Source organism: Epinephelus fuscoguttatus, linkage group LG5 (assembly GCF_011397635.1).
Source record: "Epinephelus fuscoguttatus linkage group LG5, E.fuscoguttatus.final_Chr_v1".
NCBI lineage: Eukaryota > Metazoa > Chordata > Actinopteri > Perciformes > Serranidae > Epinephelus > Epinephelus fuscoguttatus.
This window is the reverse complement of record NC_064756.1, coordinates 37,377,320-37,400,506: the sequence shown is the minus strand read 5'-3', so window position 1 is coordinate 37,400,506 and position 23,187 is coordinate 37,377,320. Positions and strand designations below refer to the sequence as shown.

Sequence of the window (23,187 nt, the reverse complement as noted above, 5' to 3'; positions counted from 1 at the left end):
TGTAAGCAGATGTTTTTATATATTTATCATGTAATAATGTTATCAGACAGTAAAAGGTACATTGTTTCCCTCTAAGATGTAGTAGAGTAGAAATATGAAATAGTATAAAATGGAAATACTCAAGAACAAGTAGCTTAAAACGATACTTAAGAACCACTTGGTTACATTCCACCACTGCCCTGATGCTCCTACATTCATCTGTAGACAGCTGTATTGGATTAATTTAAAGTTTTACATTCAGCAGTTCAACACAACAGATTTCTGCAGATATAAAATAATAATAATAATAATATAAAAGCAGTAAGGAACAAATTAAAAACAATTAACTGCTGCAGGGCTTTAAGGAAATTAAAATATAATGCAGTACATCATCCTCTTTGTAGCAACAAATTACACACATTAAGGGTTGAACACACACACACACACACACACACACAGGCAGCACTACAGCTATGTGACATACTTACACGGAATTAATAATAGAGGAACAAATCTCCAAAAAAAGTTTTAGTTTTTGAGAAACCCCTAACCAATTTTTCATAATTTTAATACATTAAGTTTTTGAAGGTTTGTTTGTTTTTTTTTTTGTTACTGCAAACTGAGTTTATTTGGTCAATGTTTGGATCCCTCAAGCAGAAAAAAGTGAAAATTTAGAGACAGTGTCCACCATATTAATGTAAATCTGGAAGTTAAGATCAGAATGTCACCAACTTTGGACTGAAAGTACACAAGTATTTAGAGACCAGTTGCACTGTTGTGGTTCAATAAGGATTGCTGACGCGTTTCTTTAGTGGAAAACAAATTCAAAAATCCAAGTTCACACAGTATTCTTTGATTATGAAATACTGTGAGGACATGGACACAGTGGATGTTTGAATTATTTCATTCTTCTTCGTTTGGGGCCAAAACTATTTCAGAGCTAAATAATACACTTGGTGTCTGAATTATTAGAGCCCGAGCACTGACCAGTGCAAGGACCCTGTAGAAATTGCTTCATTTATTACTATTTCACAAAAACAATCATATTTTTAGGGACTAAAGGTGCTCGAAAACTCATGAGACTTTGCACATGCACCAGAACTAGTGAAAATTTGATATTTTATTGGTTTCATGCTCGGATGTGAAAAAATATCATGATAGAGTCCCTAGAAAACTTTAGTGAAGCAGTCCCTGCGGTACATTTCTCCTTGAGGTACGAAAATTAGGAGGCACATGTAACATATCAAGATTCAAAAGAAATCTCTTGGAGTCATACCCTGAACCCAACAGGAAGTCAGCCATTTTGAATCAACATTTCCTTTAGGGCTTTTTTTTTAACCATTTCCAGGTGCTGTACAAATTTTTCATAGTGATTTGGCGCATCAACTTCAAATTTGGCCAGTGCAGCCAAAAGACCTCAGTGATGCTACATTGTGAAGCTTTTGAGTTTTTGTTGAATGTTATGGCTGAGGTGAGGCGGCGAATTGCCATGTTTTGCCACAGTACAGGAAATAGTTTGTGCCGGCCTGAAGACAATCACATGCCATTTTTGAAGTATAGATATAGTGCCCCCTACTGGCAACAGGAACATGTGACATGTTTTATAGTGTGATGTACCTTTCTTCCCAGGTTGACCTGATCAACCTCAAATTTGTTTTGAAAAGCCTTTAGACCTTGATGATGCTTTATTGTGATGTTTGTGAAGTTTCCACTGACAGCGCTGCCATTGGTGGCGCGGTGAATTTTGATGTTTTGACTCAACACAGGAGGCTGTTGTAAGCTGACTTGTAAGTCTACAGGAAAAAGTCATTCTCGACCAGTGGCATCACATAACGCACATGGAAGTTGGAAATCAACTTTTGGCCACTATGTAGATTTGGCTTCAAAGCCAAGTGCTGTTTCTGGGTGCTTAGATGAAATGGTAAAACTAAGCTGTGTTGATCAAATATAAACCAAGATTCTGTTGCTGTGTGCCTGAAGTGTTTTCAGAACCATACTTTAGTTTACTGGTTAATTGTAATAGGAGATCATTTATTACCAGACGCCCATCATATTGTTTCCTGTGGACAAATGGCCAAGCTTGCATTACATCACCCACCAGCTAGAGTATTTATAGGTCCAGTGCATTCTTTGTGTTGTAGGGTTTCTACATCTTGAGTAAAAGCAAATGCCTCAGCCCCTTTCCTCTGTTTTCTCTGGTCATGTATGTAACAGCTATTTCAGAAGTGTTTATCTCTCCTGCACACACAGCACAGTTTTATGAAAAGACCATCTTTCAGTCAGTGAAATACTACTTTAACTGTTTCCACTACAAGATCAGTACAGTTCACCTCATCTTGTGTTAATTATCTTTATTACAGTGTAACGGCAGCAGGAAGTGTGTATCTTGAACACCAACATACAAACTACACAGCATGAGTCCATCCAGTCCTTTATGTTTATGTATGTGGCATCTTCTGGAAGCCAAATGTTTAAGTCTCTGCAGGCAGCTGCTGCTGCTGTGATCGACTGAGATACTCCTCTTTAGTGTTAGAGGAGGGCCTTCCTTCACTGTTCGCTTCGGGTTTTCTCAGATGTCTGGATTTTGGATTCTGGATCTCAGCATAAATAAGAGCAGACTCCCCCAGATTGGAGGCTACAACACAATAATCCTCTCCTTCTCATATATCTCCTCTCCTCCCATTAGAAAATAAAATACTGTGGCATCCATGCCTGTCAGGGTTAATGATTAAAGTTCTTCAAACACAAGTGTGACTTTCCCGTCATGCCCTGTGCCAGGAGACAGGAGAGTCAGGGCAGCATGACGTAGCTCTCAGCAATTTCCAGGACGTACAGGTTGGACAGCCCCGACTGGTCGTCTGTCTGACGCGTCTCCAAGACCACCATCCTGCAGTGAGAAGGTCATGGAGATCAGAGGATGTCAAGCATGGATACAGTGGAGTTTAAACCAGCATAAACTCAATGGAAATCCTATTAAGGGGTTATGAATGGATAGGATCACAGAAATGTTTCTGTCCAAATCCAGAATATATTCAGATATTGCTCAGTCTGACTGAAATATCTCAACGACTAACTGATGCATGTCCATGAAATTTTGTACAGATATTCATGGTTCTCAGAGGATGATAACTACTGATTTGACAGATTATGTGACTCTTTTTTACAGTGCCGCCAACAAGTCAAAATTTTGTCCAATACTTTAAAACCAAATACCCACAATACTACCAGCACTCTCATCAGCCTCAGCTGTGGTTTGGGTTTGCTAATAAGCCAGTGGTGGATGAAAGAATCAATAACACTATCACAATATAAAAATACAGTGTTACATGTATTGGCATCAAAATTTACTTAAAGTACCAAAAGTACTCATTACTCAGGAAGCCCCATCTCAGTAATATATATGATACTGGATTAAAATGGTTGATACGTTATTGTGTGCCAGTGTTGCAGCTCGTAAAGGTGGAACTAATTTGAACTACTTTATATATCTTACTTTATGAATTTTATTCTTATTAGTTGACTCATATTCTGTGTTAATAATCTGAATTATAGACTATATAATGTATGACACAACAGCTCAATGGATGTATAAAAAGACCTGAGCTCAGCATTGGGGGCGGTGCCCTGTTCATTTCCATGAAAGTTGGTCAGTGGTGCATGGAGCCGAAAAGTTCAAAAACGTTGAAAAATTCTAAATTTAAGAGACCATCTATATAAACTACCCGAGAATTTAAGAAACCAGACATGAACACCACAGAAGTGAATGAGTGAAGACATGCTGTACCTGTCTGACTGCACCAGCCGGTAGATCTTTCTGTGGTCGGTGGTTTCTTCCAGCACCTCAGAAAAACCTTGTCCTCTCCTCTGCCAGCCGTGACGCCACACTGCCAGCAGCGTTTCCTCAAAATACACTGGACAGACAGACAGACAGACAGACAGACAGAGTCAGTGCTGAGTGCTACTCATCTATAGTATCAGCCTTCACTTGTTTGCAGAGGTGCAGAAATATTCAGATCCTTTACTTGTGTAAAAGTGCAGACACCATGCTGTGAAAATAAAGGAGCACTTCATCCTTCACTTTATCACAAACATCTGAAATGACATGGTTTTCACTTGACTAAATAAATCTGTCAAATAAATGTGCAGTTAAAAGTTCAATATTTATTCTGACACGTTCTGAAGTAGGCTACAGGTATGAAGATGCAAAATGGAAATACTCCGGTAAACTACCTCCAATTTTCACTCAAGTACAGCATGTGAGTAAATGTACTTAGTTACTGCTAATGTTCTTACCTATAGACTCAACATCATGAGAGAAGGTGGTCTCATGGGTCATAGACCTGCTGCTCTTCAACTCCCCCTCCAGACCGACTATATGTACCGACTCTGTGGAGGAGAGATGCTTAGTATCACCACAGACAGTAATAGTAGAAGTACACTGAATACTATTATATATCTCATCCTCACCCTGTTTAACAAACACTTGAATGTAGCAATCCCTGAACAAACTCCATTTTCAAACCAAACATGTTCTTGCAGTACTTCTGACACACCAAGCTGACAGACAGCTGTTGGTCAATCTCAGGCTGTTGGTGAGCATCTGTCATCCAGTCTTTGCAGTGCGTCCCTCATCATTGGCACTAGTCAGCCCTTGTGGGCATGTGCAATCTGATAATAGTGTGCAGTCTTTTGCAACAGTTTCCAGGTAGAATGACATGTTTCCTCAAAACAGGCTTTAAGGTGTGTTTTCTCTCATTTGGTGGGCAGTGAGTGGTATTGACCAATCAGCAGCGAGGTGGATATAACCTGAATTCTGGTTGATGTTTACTTAGTGCGCATACAAGTTTTGTTTTTATTTCACACTTACTTCAGTACCTTACCATGACCAATAAAGCCTCTTTGAAAAGAGCTGAATTAAGCCCTGCCATATTAAAAGGCAGCGAATCTGCGTAACACAACTGTGTTTAAATAAATGTTTTGTTGGAGCTGAATGCACAATGTTTTTCGACTTAGCATGCTGAATCAGCGTAAGAGACAGCGGAGCCCTTCAGTGAGTGAAATCATTCTGATTGTCAGTCAGGTCAGTGCATGACAAGAGAAACAGAAGTGAGGAAAGCAAACACAGCTAAAGTCAGAGTTGGTGAGGTCAAAACAAATTTGTTATAATAAGAGGGTTTTTTTTAGCGAGTGAGCTCTTTAGTGAAAATGGTTTATAACTGTTTGCGTTATTGTTCCCTAGCACACAGTAAATGTGCTTTGTTCTTTCAGCATATGGTTCTGTTGTTGATATGCTAACTTGCTAACTAGTGTCTTGAACCCATGCTGTGGCTCTTCTGGTTTCCATTTTTGAATGATGAATACAGACTACTGCCGACTGCTGGTATGGAGAGTTATTTCCTTTCCTAGCAGAAAGGAAAGGTGGCCATCGACTGTAGTCTCTGCGATGTGTTCAAGTGTAACTTTTTGGCTGAGACACAGATGATGTGAGGCGATGCAACAGTCAGCCTCTGCTGCCACTGGTTCTTGGTTTGGTGTGTCTGTCATGTGAGCACTTGTTAAAGGTGTTAAAGGTTTTACTTACTTTCTAGGAGGACGAGCAGTGAACTGCTGTCCAGCTGGTTTACTTGAACTACATCTGGACAAGGTCTCTCTGTAAGAACACACACACACACACACACACACACACACACACACACACACACACGCACGCACGCACAGTTATTGTTATTTTGTTTGTTTTAGGTTATGTTTTATACCATTTCACTCATTTCATGACCCTTACATTTGCCTTTTTTGTCTTTTCTTGTTAAACTGATGATGTAATGTGTAATTTAAGGCTGCTCCTTGAAAGTCAAAGACTTAAATCATCAGTAGCCTGATGTATGCAGAATCAACGTACCCAGGCCAGTGTTGGTGAACCAGGATGTGTTGGAGTTGAGGTTGATGTATTCTACATTGACGGGCAGGTTGGGACTGGACCCGCGAGAGACACCAATACACACCAGCGGGTACTCCTGCTGGGGCACGGACACCATCTCAAACACCCGCAGAGGGTTGGGCAGGGGGAAGTCAAAATGCTGCAAGCATGGGAGAGGAAAGTCAAGAGTTTAATCTGCTTTTAAATATCACTGGGTGGTTTTACAATCTCACATAAGGCAGCAAGGAAAGCAGACAGGTTAAGTGATTTGTTCAAGGACACTTAAACCTGCAATCTTTCAGCTGCAGCACGGTGTTCCACTGAGGGTCTGTTCTCAAAACCATAACCACTGTGAGGTCAAAGGTCTGATGCTGACACTTAACTTTAATAGTGGCCATAAAATGCTTTATTTCTCTGCCAGCAGTCATTTTACTGGCTGCTATCAGTGTTAAAGGGTAACTTTGGCATTTTTCAACCTGTACCCTATTTTCCCGTGTAAACTGGTCAAAGAGACTGATGTAAACAACAATTTTTGAAATTGGTCCAATATTGAGTGAGCGGGCAGCGGCGGGCAGACGCGGGACTGGCTGCAATGAAAGCACATGGGGCAATTGAACATCCTCACTGTTTCTCTATTAAAAGTGGTTATTTTCACCACTGACAGGCTCAGATTGTTATTCTAACTGTCTTACTGTATGTATCTCTTTACCTTTCAGTTGATTCAGTTATTATACTCTCTCCAAATCTTACACGTTTCCACTGTTGTCTGACAGCAACAAGTGACATCTCTTGATATTTCAGGAGGCGACTTCCGCTCAACGAGGCAATAACAAACAGACCAGATCAAGTTAAAGGTAAAGAGACACTTCATACACTTATATTAACAATCTGAGCCCGTCAGTGGTAAAAATAACCACTTTTAATGGACATACTGTGACAATGTTCAATTGTCCCCGTGTACTTCCATTGCAGCCAGTCCCACAGCTGCTGGCCACTGGACACTCGCTCAATACTGGTCCAGTTAAAGCAATTTTTGTTCACATCATCTTTGTAGAGCTTAAATTCTCTGCCCGAGCCCGAACCTGAACCCGACCCGACCCATGGGCCGATTCGGGCCGTAATTTCCTGCCATTATCCTTGGGCTCAGATGGGTTGGGCTCCTCATAATACATATGACACATAATACATCTAGGCTATGGAACCAGCTACTTATCACACTAACCGTGGCCCCCCCCTTGACGGCACCACTGGCCACGCACATGAGGAAGGCTTGCCATGGAAAGAAAGATGAGAGTCAGCCTTCAATGTCCACGTTCGTATCCTTAAAAAAAAAATGTCAAGTTTAAACCAGGCTACAGCTAAAGGGCCGGGCCGGGCCAGGCCGGGCTTGGACAGAACATGCACGGGCTCGGGTGGGTTTGGGCTGGATTTTTTGGGCCCGATCTAAGATCTACATCTTTGACCAATTTTAGGTTAGAAAAACCTAAAATTGGTCTAGGTTAAAAAAATGCAGTGGTTATCCTTGAGCAGTCCAACAAAAAACTTACAAAGATAAACTCATGGCATCAACAGACATCATCTCAACTTGCACATATTGTTTTGCATTATTTTCATAATAAATCTCCAATTTAGCAGTTTTCCTTTATCACAGTGTTACACTGTACCTGTTTGAGAAATACTTGAGTACCTTGAGTACCTTGGACCTGCACTTAAGTACAGTACTTGAGTAACTGTACATAGTAACTTTTCACCGCAGAGTGAAATACATCTTACCCTCTGCTTTCCAGAAATATTCGATTACAGAACACATTTTTTAATATTGACAGTTTTAACACACATACCTTAATGAGCATGAACTTGTGCATGGGCTCGTACCACTGCAGCAGCACAACGCTGGACTCCAGACCACAGCACAGGAACACACAGCCTCGTTGCATGCTACCTGCTGCAGGAGACAACTTTCAGTTGGTTCTCTCTCCAAACAGGAATCTGCCTCATTTAGTTTTATTAATGTAGTTTAATTCTCAAATTCCTAACTATTAACCTCAGCTGCAGAGGGCACCAGGCCTTTATTTGAAACAGGCTTAAATATTAGAGATATATTCACTCTAATAAGTATATTTACTCATATTTTAGTATGACGCCTCTTCCTTTTCTGATCTGCTCCTGTTTGCCCTGTTAAATCACTGTTACTGCATTACACTGTTAATACAAACTCAGCACTTCCAGTATCCATTTTAAATTAAAAGCCTCTAGCATGTCAGTGGACAGAATCCAAACCCTTCATTTCCTAATGAGGCTTTTATTGTGAAACATTTGCAGCACTCCCTCATGTTACTTCAAATGTAGGGACTGCCTTCTTGTGGTGAATTTACATGACTACAAAATAAAATTTGGCTGGTACATTAACACACACACACACACACACACACACACGCACACACACACACTGACTAAAATGGGACAATAAACGCCAGTGCACACCGAATCTGTGTTTTTTGTCTGATATTGTCACACAGTTAAAAATACAGTTTTGTCCTCACCTTGTCTCAATCAAGTTGACACCCCTTGTCTAAAGGGCTTTTGGGGGATGTAAAAAACTTTCACACTTTGTAAAGTGTGAAATTTGCAGAGAAGTCTCTTACAATTGAACCAAAAGTGAACTGTATCTATGCTCTCTTTAAAGCTAGACTCCAATACTGATGTTTTGCATGTGTTTGTGAAGTTCTGAGCATACGACTGGATAAAGGAGACTTGGATTAAACTGCAGGAGTTTTGTGAGAGTTTGTAAATGGATGTTTTGATATAATTTTATTGTTAAATGTGGACCCCAATCAGTCAGCAAAACAATATGTCTACCATTTTCTAATGAGGCATGCGAGAAAAACAATGTTTTCTCCACAAATTGAAGATGACACAGCGTCACCAACTGATTTATGAGTGATCCGGAACAACAAATTGCTGAAAATATCATAATTACATTGTTGAATTTACAAAATTATAGTGCTGAAAATGTACACATCATATGACAGGCACCAGGAGTCTATCTACTCTTGTTTTTTTTTCTTTTTTCTGTATTTGGCACCTAATTCTATTTGACTGCCAGCCTTTATTCAAGACAATACAGTTTAAATCCTCAAACTAGTGTGCAGCTAATTTAGTTTCAAAAAGGCAAAAGGCAAATAGCAATTTAAAGAGAATCATCCTATGCAACTGCATTTGAAGGATTCACTGATATTGCAGTGAAGGGAGTGACATAATGCCTAAATGTAATAATATGCATAACAAAAAAAGACTCTGCACAGACATTGAAACATAAAACTTTTTTTTGTTGTTGTCATAAATTTTGTCTTACCAACTGCGCAGGTCTTGCAGCCTTTGGTATCAGGTATTTTACTCGTCACTGCACATTTCCTGAAGACAAAATACAAGTGTAAAATATCACCTGGCATTAGCAAATATGTTTTTTTTTTGAGACATTATCTTCAAATCAAACCAGAGAGAGAGAAAGTCCAGTGTTACCTTGGTAGCAGTCTGTGCGTCGGCAAGGAAACCATCCTCTGGTCTTTTCGAGCCTGTTCGTACAACTCCTTGAGTGAATGAGAGTGAAGCTGCGATGATTTACCTGCAGACACAAAAGCAGGCGCAGACTGAAAGTTAGTTTTATTACAGGGCGTAGAGACTCCAAACCACCTGAACTTAATCATTGCAGACATGCAGAAAACACGCATACGTGCTTACTACTGAACCACCCAGTTTTAGCATCACATGTGTCGACTACTGTTCAAAAGTTTGTAAAATCTGCTGCCACAAAACTTTGATTGGGTCCAGTCAGATGTCTGAAAGGACTCCTCCTGTTTGAAGGGTCTTTGATGCTTTTAGATTGCAGACAGTCCTCTTTACAAACAGATGAGATTTAGTATGAAGGGGTTGTTTTGTATATGGAAAACAAAAGACTGTTCAGTGGTGCAACCAGACTGACAACTGAAAGAGACAAAGATCCCTCTGAGCAACAGCTGACTAAGAACAGAAGACATCAGCAGTCATTGGTACAAGAAACTGAAAGCTTAGCATCCAAATGTGTGAAGATTTACAGGTTCCTCTTTCACTTACAAGTGCACTATAGTGTCTATAACAAGCTGGAATTAACAGGCAATGTGTTGCTGTAGCAAAGCTCTTCTTCAGAATGTTAGTCTAGGGTTAGCACTGCTGGAATATCAGCTGAGTGTACTATGGACTCACAAATCGCAGTGCAATTATCCCCTGACCACTGAGTTGACTGCGGAGAGCCAAAAGAAAAACAGACTAACTCAATATTAAGAGCCCAGTTGCACTGTTGTGGTTCAATAATGATCAACGGTCACTGATGCTTTTCTGGATGGGAAACCAAATTTTAAATCCAAGTTCACACATCATATTAGAGCTATGTTACATCTATAGCTGCAGAAAATACATTTGCCATTACTTGGAAGATTACCCATGGAAGATTACAATAACAATTTCTTTACACGCAACAAAATTCCATGACTTTTCTAGGCCTGAAAATTGTGATTGGGAAATTTCATGATGTTTGTACGTTTTCCATGACCTTGGGAACCCTGCATCTAAATGGCAGTAATGTACATTAGGTCACTGACCTGCTTCTTCAATAGTATTATATGCACACACTCTCATTCCAACTCATCAAATATGAGTGGCCCTACATGTCAAAATGTGATGCACCAAGTACCCTTCTGCATCAGTTTTGGACGATCAGGTATGGTATGTCATTTTACACTTGTTACATGCATTCTGTCTTTTCAAATTAAACTTCTGTTTTCACAGGACATGTACAGTCTCTTCTTGTTAAATGCATGCATTCTCCTTTCAAAATAAAGTTGATATAAAGGCCAAGAATTGTTTTTTAGTTTTATTTCCTTAGTTAAAGCAATAAAAGCATGCTTGTTACTAACGTGATGTAATGTCACAACAACATCCATCTTATATGTTACTTGACATGAGTCACAAGCGTAGTGTACTACACATACTAGCACACTACATTAACATAACTTGAATGACTTTTGGTTTCACACAGGAAACGAACAGCGATCTTCCGGGTGAAAGTCTGGAGTTTGTTTGACCCATACTCCTCCTCTCCCACCTGCCCTATGGAGACTTTAGGGACTTTAAGCAGCGGCGGATTTTGCCACGGCTACGGCTCCAGGAAATAGATCTGCACTCCGCTGATCGAGACTTAAACCGTAGTGCCGGTGTTGTCTGCCGTAGCCCGCTGACTCACTACGAGAAAACAAAGCATCTCAAGTAGTCGCTACAACACGTGGTTAAATGGTTTTCATTATATTTCTGAAATGAAACGTGTTCTACAATTGATAGTGACACACTATCTTACTATCTTATATTACATGTTTCAGTGATCCTTTCCCACAGACGCAGGATACTATGTATATTTCACTGTATAAAAACCATAGTGAAATATTTTCTGCTATAGGCTATATTCTCCCCTCATCCTTGCATTGCATACGGTATATAATTTCTCAGTATACCCTATACTATGTACATTAGTCTTTATTCCATTCCTTCATGCCAGCCTCTTTAGGAGCATACATAAGCCCTCCATCCCTCCCACAACACTGATCACAGATGAACTTGTCTGGAATCCCGAGCACATCTGCCAACACTGGAAGGTCGCACTTTCTCACTCTGAACTCCACCAGACATTCATCCTCCTCCATTTCATCCAGGTGAAAACGCGCATATAGTGTTGATATGGTAAATCTAAGTTCTTAGATTTGTTCACGTCATATAATAACAAAAACTCTTCCTCTGATATTAACTTGTCATCTAATGCATAGAGCAACTCCTCTCTGGCTCTTTTGAAAGACATTTTGACCGAACTGAGATAGCTCACTTGAGCTGTGTTTTTACGCTCACCCCTGTCACGTGGTGATCGATCAGCTGTTCCGACCTGACAGCTACTGCAGCAACCTGCTTAATGACTACTGTGGATTTGACGGCTATGGCACCAGAGCCAGGAGAGATTTATTTCCGGGAGCCGTAGCTGTGGCAAAATCCGCCACTGCTTAAAGTCCCTTTTGTCACTCTGAATGCAACAGCAGTTACTCGGAGCATCAAAAAAATGCTGCTGCAAGGTGTGTCTCATACCACTGCCTCACTGCCTAAAGGCTGCCTCAGTGTGTCCATATCTGACGCCAAAGGCCACTGAGCAAACTAATAATATGACAAAGGAATATGATAAATGAAGGAATATTTATATCTTCATCCAGATTTTGACCACTTTCTTAAGATTCTGGTTCAGACCACTGATGTTTAACACAACAAATTAAATTATTTAAAACTTAAATTACTACTCTAATCTGTTGAAATCTGTTGAAAGACCAGGACAGAATAAAAGCCCAACAAGCAACACATTGTGGTAAAAATAAAGAGATTTAAAGGATTAATTAAATCTCTTAGTTTGTGTTAGTGAGCCACTGTAGCTAAGTCAGTTAGCCAATGTGCAGAAAACAAGAAATCCTTAACATGTCGGCTGCTTTGTTAGCAGCTCTTTAGTCTGTTCTTTAAGTGTCAGAGAACAGAGCCACACAACTAAATGAGGATCCAGTTCATATTTAACACTATTTAGATTTACCTGAAACAGACATGAGGACGTTACTGATGGTGTAGACCCAGGTACACTTCCCTGGATACAACTGAAAGAGAAAAAAGAGGCATCCTTTCAGTCACTGCTTCCTTATTGCTCCGGTATCTCTTTCAAAAGCCTTACTTCTTCTTCTACAGTGGAAGAAGTAGTCAGATCCTTTACTAATACCACACTGTAAAAATATTACACTACTAGTAAAACTCCTGCAGTCAAAACCTTACTAAAGCGAAACTATTAGCAAATACATATACATATATATGTCATATACTGGCATCGCTCTGTGTATTAAATGAGACAAAAGGCCTACCAGCTCCATGGTGGCCTCTGAGCTGCTCAGGTTCAGGGTGTAGATCCCTTCCTCTGCCCCCAGGATCAGATGTGTGTCTGAGGAAGAGAGAGAGAGGAAACACAGGCTGGTCAGACAGATAAAACAGAAATCTGATAGCATGAGAGAGAGCAGAGAATTTACTGTGTGCTTTATTCTCTGGATGATACAACCTTTGGTGGCTGGGTTCTCCCACGTTGTGGAGCAGTTTAGTTTAAGAGGGCAGCCGTGGAAGATCTTTTTAAAGTAGACCTGGAGAGAGATGAGGGGCATTCAATTATTCATTTTGTCCCCAGTGATACAACTTCAAGTCTCTACAAAAAGTCTCATACTAAAATGACTGTATTAATCTGTGTCGTATAGCCCACTACTAAAAACCTTCAGGACTCTTACAAAATTAAAACTGTTTCAGTGATGATTGTGTATTTAGATATTTAATGATCCTTAGCTATGAACTATTTCTGAAATCGTGCGGAGAGTGGCTTGGAAAACCACCCCTGACCGTGTCACACGGGAGGAAGGAAGGGGGTTGTTATGTCTGTATTGGCTGTATTGTATCTGGAGTTCAAGTAATTTGGGGTCTTGTTCATGAGTGAGGGTAAAAAGGAGCTTGAGATGATCAGCTGGTTTGACGCCACTAAATCCTACACACTGCTCCTTTAAATCATAACAGGTGAAACACCAAACACATCTCAGACACTCAGCAGTGGTGATGATAAGAGAAACAAAAAAGAAGCAATGAAAACTCACGGGAGGTTTCTTCATGACGGGGCTGACACACTCAGCTGGGTCCTGAGAACAAAAAGGAAGAACTCATGATAGGTGTGAAGAAGAAACGGAAAGCCTACATAAACTACAGCTCAACATTAGCCTCTGTAAATCTCAACCATAAACTGACAGTCATTCCCTTTACACCTGCACTAATTTCATCTCTACTTTCTTCTACTTTCTCTTATTTTAACACAGTTTCTGTGTCTTCTACACAACAGTTATAATAGCAGCTTACGTACAGCAGGGGTGGATGAAGTATTCACATCCTTAATTTAAGTACAACTGCAAAAATAGTGGCAATAGTCCAGAGCCCAAAGTGACACCTTCACAATGTTCTTCTGTTTTACCTTAACATTATTATCCAAACGTTGAAATTATTAACATTATTCATAGGCAAAGTGTGTGAAGCTGAAACCATGTTTTTACAGGAAAATTAACTTCAACCATTGACATAGTTTTAACAGCATGTTTTGGAAGTTTTGATATATTCATAAAAACCCAAAACATGTCTGAAATAACACAAATTTGTTCTGTGTGTTACTAATTTAAAATCTAGTGCTGCCCTGCGTGACTGTTGAAAAATCACTAGTACCACCTGATACACAAAGACCAGACTGGCATTGCATCAGCGCCAAAGTCCTGCCCACTTTTGGGGAAAAGATACTCGCTCTCACATCATGAGAGAAACAAATGCCGAAAAGCGTCACACTGAGATCTGAGGCACCTCAGATACGCCAATATTCACTGTCACTGTGGTAACTCTCTTAATGATGCTGACATCAGTTACTACTGATGGAGAGCTAACATTAGCTCGGGTGGGAGGCTGCTGCAGTGACACTATCATACAGTACAGCAGCATCAGAATGTTGTCTCCAACTAAATGTGAGCCTACAGATTAAACAGTGGGCTGTCAACAGGCTAGTTATTTTCAGACAGCAATTAGCATAACAATACTAATACGTATCATAATCCAAAGATCTATACGTGTACAGATGTCCGGCCACTTTGTTGGGACATTGATCCACTTGGACAGGGGAAGACTGACGGAACATGATGGTGATCAACCTTCATTTGATGAGGCATCGAAAACACTCAGGCAAGGTTGCACAATAATTATTAGACATGTCCATAAAGCAAATGCTTTTTAACAAGACTTCAACAGAAATGTCGAAATTATCATCCAAACACGTCAAATTGATATCTATAGAATTTGTGTTGTATTCTTTTTATGCAGTCTGGTCTATTGGCCTATGCAGTTAGCTGGCAGCTGGACTGCCTAATAAGTGAGTGAGTGCTACAAATGCCTGGGAAGTGCGTGTTTAATAATCATTCCCTCTAGGCAGTTGTGATGTTGCAATTGCAACAATTAACACAAATTCAGGATATTCCTGTGAATTCTGCGCCTACCTTGCAATTTTGTCACATTACCACAACTTCACTGCAAATTCAACTATTATAAATGGTTAAAATCTCATTTCGTTGTGAAGCTGCGTGCAGCTGATTGATTCTCTCAGCCCCCTCTCTCTCTGTTTATTATGAGACTGCTGCTATGGGACTGGAGCTCTGTGTAAGTTATACACACAGTGACAGGGCTAACTGTTAGCACCACAAAGCTAACGTTACCCAGTGGAACAGAAATCTTAATTTGTAAAGTTGCTAGAGATGCCTAGTAAATGTAGTTGCCTATAAAGTAGGATATTTCCCTCTGAGATGAAGTGGAGTAGAAGTAAAAAGTGCCAAGAAAAGAATTGACTCAAGTACCTCCAATTTGTACTTAAGTAAATGACCTTAATAACATTGCACCACTGGTGTAGAGGCACAGTTCTACCTTTGATGGTGGTTGCCGTCTGCGTATGCCTTTAGGGGGGAGCTCAGGAGGAAGGAGGTCTGCCTGGTTGTCAATCCGCTGGACAGGGAAGGATGTAGGGTCTAGCGATCACACACACACACACACACACACACACACACACACACACACACACACACACACTCAGTCAGAAACTGCACTACAACAACAGAAAACATGCAGAGGTGTCTTCCTCTTCTAAACAAATGGACCAGGTGTCGGCCACTGTTGTTCTATATGGATACTGAACAGTGAATGGTGAAGGAATCCTAAGCAGGAGTTTATGCTCATGTCATGGGAGGAGACTCAGCCGGTTGCAATCTGCAATCCTCACCACTAGAGGCCACTAAATCCTACACACTGCTCCTTTAAGGTATCAACTCTAAACGTAGCCAGTCTGCACTGAAATGGTCACTGTCACTTAATCCTTGAGGTTATGAGAAAAAAACTAATTTAAAATTAAAAAAAATCAGGAGAGGTGGGTTTCACTGAACAGGAAGGGTATGAAATATTAGAATCTGTAAAGTAACTAAAAGAATATATTTGCCTCTGGGATTTTTTATGAAATAGTATAAATGGAGATACTCAAGTAGAGTATAGGAACCTCAAATTAGTACTTAAGTACTTGAGTAAATGTACTCCTCTTCATGGTCTCCAGTGTAAAGGTGAGGCAGCTCACCTGAGTGTCGTGAAGTTCGTGGTTGGAGCGCAGGTCGGACCTGGGTCCCACTGGAGGTCCTGATGAGAGGGGAGGGGGCGTACAGAGAGGAGGGTTTCCTTGCCCGGTCGTCTTCTCCTGTCATGCTTTCCTCTGAGCTGGTCCGAGCTTTGGGCTGCACACACAGGCAACATCAGGATATGATGAGTGTCCTCTGCATTTACATTTTTAACAGTATATGAACTGCCTCTTATCCAAAAAGTGAAAATGACAGGAAGCAGGAAGGAGTTTGATGTGTTCCAGAAAACTGGATGTGTGAGGCATGATGCAACTGCAACTGAGTACATGCAGTCAGTAATGCAAGTTTGTCTATCCTGATGTTGGAGACATTGTGTTTATCAGAGAGCGCTTAAAAAAAAAAAAGGTGTTTTCCTGACGCTGCTCATTACAGAGGGGCTGCTAACTACAGTGGCCGGCGCCAAAACACGAATGGCCCTATTTAGAAACAATGTTTGGTTTGTCCGTTTTGGGCTACTGTAGAAACATGGCGGTGGAACATGGCGGGGACCTGCTCCCTATGTAGATATACATTGCTCATTCTAAGGTAACGAAAACACAACATTTCTTATTTTAAGGTGATTATAGACTAAAGAAAACATATATATATATATATATATATATATATATATATATTGCTCCCTCAATCCTATACACTGTACCTTTAAATATAAAGCCACAGTCACTGCAGTGAACACATACAGATATACTATTTTACGTGTAGATTATTAATAATCACCTTCGGAGGAAGTGGAGGCGGAGTATCATCTGGTGGCATTATGAGACTGTTGGCAGAGAGAGTGTTGGTTCAGTCTGGTGTGTTAATGATACAGGTACACATTAATACATGTGAGCTTGTGTTTATTGAGACTTACTGGGTGGCCGTCATCGTAGGGCTGAGGTGGACAAAACACAGCGATAAAGTGTCAGTGAAATCTATTTTACAATACTGTAAATATATAACTATTTATTTTTTCTATTTTCAAACTTTTCCCTTTACTCTGCAGATTGGACATTAAACACACATACATACACAAAACATACACAGATGACATATGAAGAAGTAAAATTATACTTAAAATCATACTGAATATGACTGACTCTATATAAAGAGGAAAATATAGGAACATTAATACTGCCAATATGACACACTATCAAATATTTCTCCTGAGCTTCAACAAATTACAAAATAAGAAAATATTCAGTGGTGGAAAGTAACTAACTACATTTCCTCTGGTGGTGTACTTGAGTACAATTTTGAGGTACTTGTGCTTGGATATTTCTATTTTCTATTTTACTCCTATTCAACTACTTTTTGAAGGAAATATTGTACTTTTTAACTCTCAGTATATTTATTTGACAACTTTAATTACTTTGCTGATTTAGATGATTAATACAAATGAATAATAATAATAATAATAATGATAATGATCCAACATAATAATCCAGTAATGTGATATAATTAATTTCTTTCATTCCGCACGAGTACTAAAGGTTTTCTATCATTGTGTAGTTTTCTTCTAGTGTTCCTAACCTATTCTGAAAATTAAATTGTGATTGATGCATGCATGTTTTAGCATTCTGAGAATTGTTTCCTATGTGACCTGACGTAGGTTTCTGCACAATGTTGTTGCTACATATAAACTCACATACTGCTGTGGACTTCACGTTAGTTCAGTTCTGAAAGGACTTTAACTTGTAACACAATATGTCTACACTGTAGTACTGCTACCTTTACTTAAGTAAAAGCTCTAAATACTTCCTCCACCACTGAATAGTTAAGACCTGTGTCTGTAAAGTATGTGAATATAACCATTTGTTAAACATGTTTTCTTACATATCCACGTCATCATAGTCATCGTCTGAGTCTGTGTCCTGATCTCTGAGAGAGAAAAGAGGGGTTAGAAGTTTTAACCAGATATTTAATGTGACTCCATGTGTGTGACCTGTGGTCCAGTTACCTCACTGGACTCTTGCTGCTGCCGGTTGATCCCACTGAAGGTATTAACTGTAAGAGAAACCATGCAAAATTTGTTTTGTTTGTATATTTTTGTTTGTAATGTATATTGTTGGCAACATTAAAAGTGTTAGAAACTTACTGTTGTGTTTGGTGATTCTTTCTTCACAGGCCTCCGAGTGTAAATCTGTTCCACTGAGCAACACATAAAGAGTTACATCTGACTAAATCAAAATGAACACTAAATTTCATTTATCCATTGAAACTTAAATAAGAGAATATTATAGAATAAGAATAAGATCAATAGAATAAGATCAAAGCTAAGCTTCTCAGCAAACAAAATACATAAATAAATGCAACTGCAAAATTAAAGTGATGAACACATAAATGTATCAGTAATTAAAATCCAATGATATGACATTATTCTGAAATGGGCCACTCTGCATAATGAGCACTATTACTTTTCATACTTTAAGGGCATTTCTACATTAGGTACGACTGATTTAAACTGGTCCTCAGATACAGAGGCATCAGTACTATATTGAAACTGTATCATAACCTGTTAAAAACTTCTTGTAGTCGTGCTAAATAACAGTCTACTTTTGCTTTATGGTACTGTTAGTGTTCACACCTGAGACCATATTTTCAAGTGGACTCATGCCTTGGGTATGGTACACTTTGGGACCAGATCCCTGATGTGTAAGCCCCTTTGGTATATTTATAAGTCAATCCTTCTGAATGCTGGACTTGTAACTAAGCATTTTTACACTGTAGTATTACTACTTATAGTTCTACCACTATATTGTACATACTCTACTTTTTCTGAATTAAAGCACGTTTTCTTCAGCAGATAAAGTTTTTTGCTGTCATGAATTATTAAACTGCTAGAAAAAGAAACTAATGAAAATGAGAAAGAATGTTTTCTTACAGCTTATGTCAGAGTTTGTCCTCTCTGCCCGGTTGTGTTTGTTGATAGACTGAATCCTCTTTAATGATCCAGGCACTGCCACCTTAAACCAACAAGAAAACATGTAATTAATTCCATCAGAGTCTATAATCTCAGGTGAAGGAAGGGTCTTGGGATAGACACCCTGACCATCGGTTAGCAAAATAAATATCTTAAAGCTTCATTTCAAATCTAAAATTGATTTTGAACCACCAAAAGCTTTGAGACAAAAAAAAATTAATCACACATTACATATCATTTTTGCCTGATCTAAGGAGTGATTGACCAGACTGTTAATATCTATTGAGCACTTTATCTCAGTTTATCATATAAAGTGTTAATAAGAATATGATTAACACCTCCATCTCGTCGTCTTCCGTCACCATGCAGGTCTTCAGTTTCTCAGGGTGTCGCAACTTCTCCAGAAGGTCCAGGATCAGCTCCTGGTTCAGACACTGCTGGGTCAAAAACATGTGCTGCAGAGAGAGGACAAAGAAAGCAAATAATGAGGAAAGAGACGACAGAAACAGTGAGTGAGCAGGAGTAAGATGATGGAGACTATAAGCAGAAGAATGGAGATAAAAACCAGCTCAGTCCAGTCCCACTTGTTGACACAGAAACCAAGCTGTTAATACAACATAGACTTATCATCACATTATAAATTGATATGATGAACATTACAACAATGACCTCTATCACCAGTAGATCAGCCCCCCCCCCCCTTTAACACAAGTACCGTCATACCCCTGTGAAGTGTCAGTAAGGCATGAAGGTATGAAAAAATAGATACAGCCCAAACCCTCTTTACAAATTTAGCAGATACAGAGACACATGATGATTCACTAGAAGTCTTTGTGTCACCTGATGAATATCAGCCCAATATGTTTTTAGTCTCTAGCAACTCCTGAGGGAAATATCTGTCTCTTTATCTGCTAAATGTCCTGTAATGTTCAGCTGCTTGTCTCTAAATGTGTCTGTCTGCTGCTGCACATAGTGTACAGTGGGTTTACAGAGTTGTATCTGTGAAAACGACTCTTTGAGAGCGGAGAGGTCAAACCACAACTGTAAAGTTGTGAGCCAGACAGATAAAACAATGAGCTGAAACTACAAAGCTCCATTGAGCCGAGATAAGCTGCAGATTCATGTGATAATTCTCTGAAGGTTCATCACTACGAGTCACACCTTTCACATTGTCACTTGATAAACTGTTGTTACAAAAACATTAATTGTAGCTGCTACGAGTTGTGTGGTGTCTCTTTAAAACTGCCAGTCATGACAGTTTGTGCACAAATCAGTGTTGCTACATCTTTAAAACCATGCATTAGCCATAAATAATGTTTGCCCCCTTCAACTGACAGCTTGTTTCTTCTTGCACATTACGTCTGTTTGATGCAGCGCTGACACTATACAGTATAACCGTGAACTGGAGCATGTGTGAGTGGTACTGACTGAGAGCATCTTGGAGGCACTGGGTCTCTTCTTCGGGTTCCTCACCAACATGGCCTTTACAAAGTTATAAAACATGGAGGACCTGGAGACAATCAGAAAGAAGAAATAGAAGAAAAAGAAAATAAGAAGAAGAAAATAGATGATTGTACATAGATCCTGTTAATCTGATTAATATGCAGACTATACAAACTCAGGGTGTCTTTATCTTCTTATGTGTGTAAATATACACTACGAAAATGTCTGTGCAAGGTTTGAAATACAAACGTAAGACCAATATTTGCATCCATGATTTAATTATTAAATATAATGTGTTTTTATTCACCATTTGGACTTGTCCTTCAGTTTAGGAGGCTGGTAGCCGCTCTTGGACATGAGAAACAGGACTCTGCAGGAAAAAATACAGTCAGTGAGAATCTCTCTGTGTTTGTGTTTATGTGCATGGATGTCACAAATCTATGCACAGGCCTGATCTGTCCTGTAACAGACTCATTGTGTAAGCTGAGCCAATAACTGCAGTGTGAAAAGTGAGGAGAGCAAAGCAGTCAGACAAATGACTTGGAGTGAATAAAAGGTGCAATATTTCCCCCTGATGTGGTGGAGCAGAAGTATTAAGTGGCAGAAAATGTAAATGCTCAAAATTGTGCAGCACTTAATGTACTCATTAGATTCAACCATCAATTGGCTAATTATAGTTTATTCTTTACTCACAGTGGTGTGTGTACGTGCAGAGGTGCACGCTAAGGCATGTGAGGTTGTGTCTGTCAGTGTGTATTTACCTCAGTGGGTGGACATCAAACAGTGGTGGCTGCAGCTCTGCCAGCTCTATGGCTGTGATGCCCACGGACCAGATGTCACATAGTTCATTGTAGCCACCTTTAATTTCCACTGCTGCCACCTCTGGCGCCATCCTGAGGACAGAAGAGGAACAGCAACAACTGATTTTTGCACCACAGGCCTTCTGTGCAGAGTGGATCTACTTACACTGCAACTTTTGTTCAGAGACAAAGCTGATCTAAAGAGAAATAATCTCATTGGCTGAGTAAAAACATGAAAGAGGAACCAAAGAGGAATGTTTTTATTAAGTGAAGCAATTCTGCTACAGACAATAAAAACTATTTCAAATCATCTTCAGCAGCAAAACTAAATATCTGTCATAGTGATAGTCCAAATACATATGTTTCCTCTTGCATGTAGTGGTATTTATTGATCTAGACTTAGATTAAAACTTAAAACTTATTTTATTTAATGCCTTGAATCATCTTATGATTAAATAAATTATGTAAAAGAGGACTTTTTAAAAAAAAAAATCTTTAAAAAAGAGCCATTGCTCTTTCTCTTTCATTGCATTTCTGTAGCCTGCCTTCCCTGGAGTTGGTGTGTTATACTCTCCACAATTACACCTTCTGTGCCACTGTGTTAAGCTCCTGTCAAATGCACTAATTTTGATTGATTCAACTAACATACCTAGAACATGACTTAATAGCAACAATATTAAACAAAAGTACAAAATTTGGCTCAATTATAACTCTAAAGATTCACAGAAAAACATTTGTCTTTTGCTAGACACGTTTTCCCCACAAATATAACATGTTAACATTATTAGCATGCCTTACCTTGTAAAGCATCATCTTCTGCCAGCACCACTGAGCTAGCTAACATTACAATTGGTGGAGGAGGACGTAGTTTATGTTTACATTTTGCCCTGTCACAAGTACAACCCTGTTATCCATGAGTAGATGCACACTTCCTTCTGAGCGGTGATACAGTCAGCAGTTGTAGTTTGTTAGAAAGATATTTTTGATTTTAGGGGAAACTGTCCTTTTAAATATATATACATAAGGTATTACACATTAATTTATTTATGAGTTGGGAGAAATATACTCCCCACAATCAGCTGCAGTTAATGTTTTACTAAATGTTTACATTCAGGTGTTTACAGGACCTGTTATATTCAAAGCTGCAGAGAGACTAATCATCTGGGTTTGACCTCACCAATATGGCGTCCCAATGAAGGACATCCTCCGGGCCAGAGTGGCAGTGATCTGAGCCGAGATCCCAAAGTCAGCTACACAACAGAGGAAACAAATAGTATAAATAATAACCACAATAACCACTCACTCAACTTTAAAAATAAAAATACACTTAACATGGCAGGCTCTGTGAGTCTTGAAAACCAAGGCCTTGAAAACAAATTCAGTGATTTCTTTGTATTCCTACTGCACACTGCGACAACACCAACAAACTAACAAGCACTAACACATGTCTCAAGTGCATAAACAGAAAGTGGGTTAATTTAAGGGATTTTTTAAACAGTGGTTGTGTTTTTAAAGCAGAAGGGAATGCCCAACTAGATTCAGAGTGTCTACAGGTAACAGATACTTAAATTAAATGCTTTCAAGACATTTTCAAGATAATTTTAATCAAATTTAAGACCGATTATTTGACAGATCTTCTTTTTCAAGCATTGCAGGTAAGTATAAAGTTAAATATGTAGTCCCATGCAGCGGTAGGTTTCATGTAGGATTATGGTCATTATTAGAATGAGTTAGGTTCATCTTTATTTTGCTATCAGCTAAGTGCAAGTATAAAGTAAGAAGACAGTAATAGGTTTAGTGGCAAAT

General features: G+C 39.3%; 1 protein-coding gene across 2 annotated transcripts in view; it reads right to left on the bottom strand.

Moving 5' to 3' along the window:
- Window positions 1-604: 604 nt before the first annotated feature.
- LOC125889277 (mitogen-activated protein kinase kinase kinase kinase 5-like) overlaps window positions 605-23,187 on the bottom strand; it is a 49,617-nt gene continuing 27,034 nt past the window's right edge. The window contains exons 8-32 of one of the 2 annotated variants that reach the window (XM_049577118.1): window positions 22,559-22,631; window positions 21,343-21,474; window positions 20,889-20,951; window positions 20,567-20,648; window positions 19,477-19,593; window positions 19,100-19,181; window positions 18,314-18,366; window positions 18,176-18,222; window positions 18,052-18,096; window positions 17,090-17,110; window positions 16,954-16,999; window positions 16,179-16,332; window positions 15,482-15,582; window positions 13,633-13,674; window positions 13,056-13,134; window positions 12,865-12,941; window positions 12,546-12,606; window positions 9,419-9,521; window positions 9,252-9,310; window positions 7,738-7,841; window positions 5,879-6,056; window positions 5,561-5,629; window positions 4,273-4,365; window positions 3,764-3,890; window positions 608-2,866 (exon numbers count right to left, since the gene is read on the bottom strand). In XM_049577118.1, the coding sequence (XP_049433075.1) occupies window positions 2,770-2,866; window positions 3,764-3,890; window positions 4,273-4,365; window positions 5,561-5,629; window positions 5,879-6,056; window positions 7,738-7,841; window positions 9,252-9,310; window positions 9,419-9,521; window positions 12,546-12,606; window positions 12,865-12,941; window positions 13,056-13,134; window positions 13,633-13,674; window positions 15,482-15,582; window positions 16,179-16,332; window positions 16,954-16,999; window positions 17,090-17,110; window positions 18,052-18,096; window positions 18,176-18,222; window positions 18,314-18,366; window positions 19,100-19,181; window positions 19,477-19,593; window positions 20,567-20,648; window positions 20,889-20,951; window positions 21,343-21,474; window positions 22,559-22,631 (2,105 nt within the window). In that variant the 3' untranslated portion in view covers window positions 608-2,769. Of the gene's footprint in view, window positions 2,867-3,763; window positions 3,891-4,272; window positions 4,366-5,560; window positions 5,630-5,878; window positions 6,057-7,737; window positions 7,842-9,251; window positions 9,311-9,418; window positions 9,522-12,545; window positions 12,607-12,864; window positions 13,135-13,632; window positions 13,675-15,481; window positions 15,583-16,178; window positions 16,333-16,953; window positions 17,000-17,089; window positions 17,111-18,051; window positions 18,097-18,175; window positions 18,223-18,313; window positions 18,367-19,099; window positions 19,182-19,476; window positions 19,594-20,566; window positions 20,649-20,888; window positions 20,952-21,342; window positions 21,475-22,558; window positions 22,632-23,187 lie in introns of both variants that reach the window. The other variant, XM_049577117.1, reaches the window with a different exon arrangement.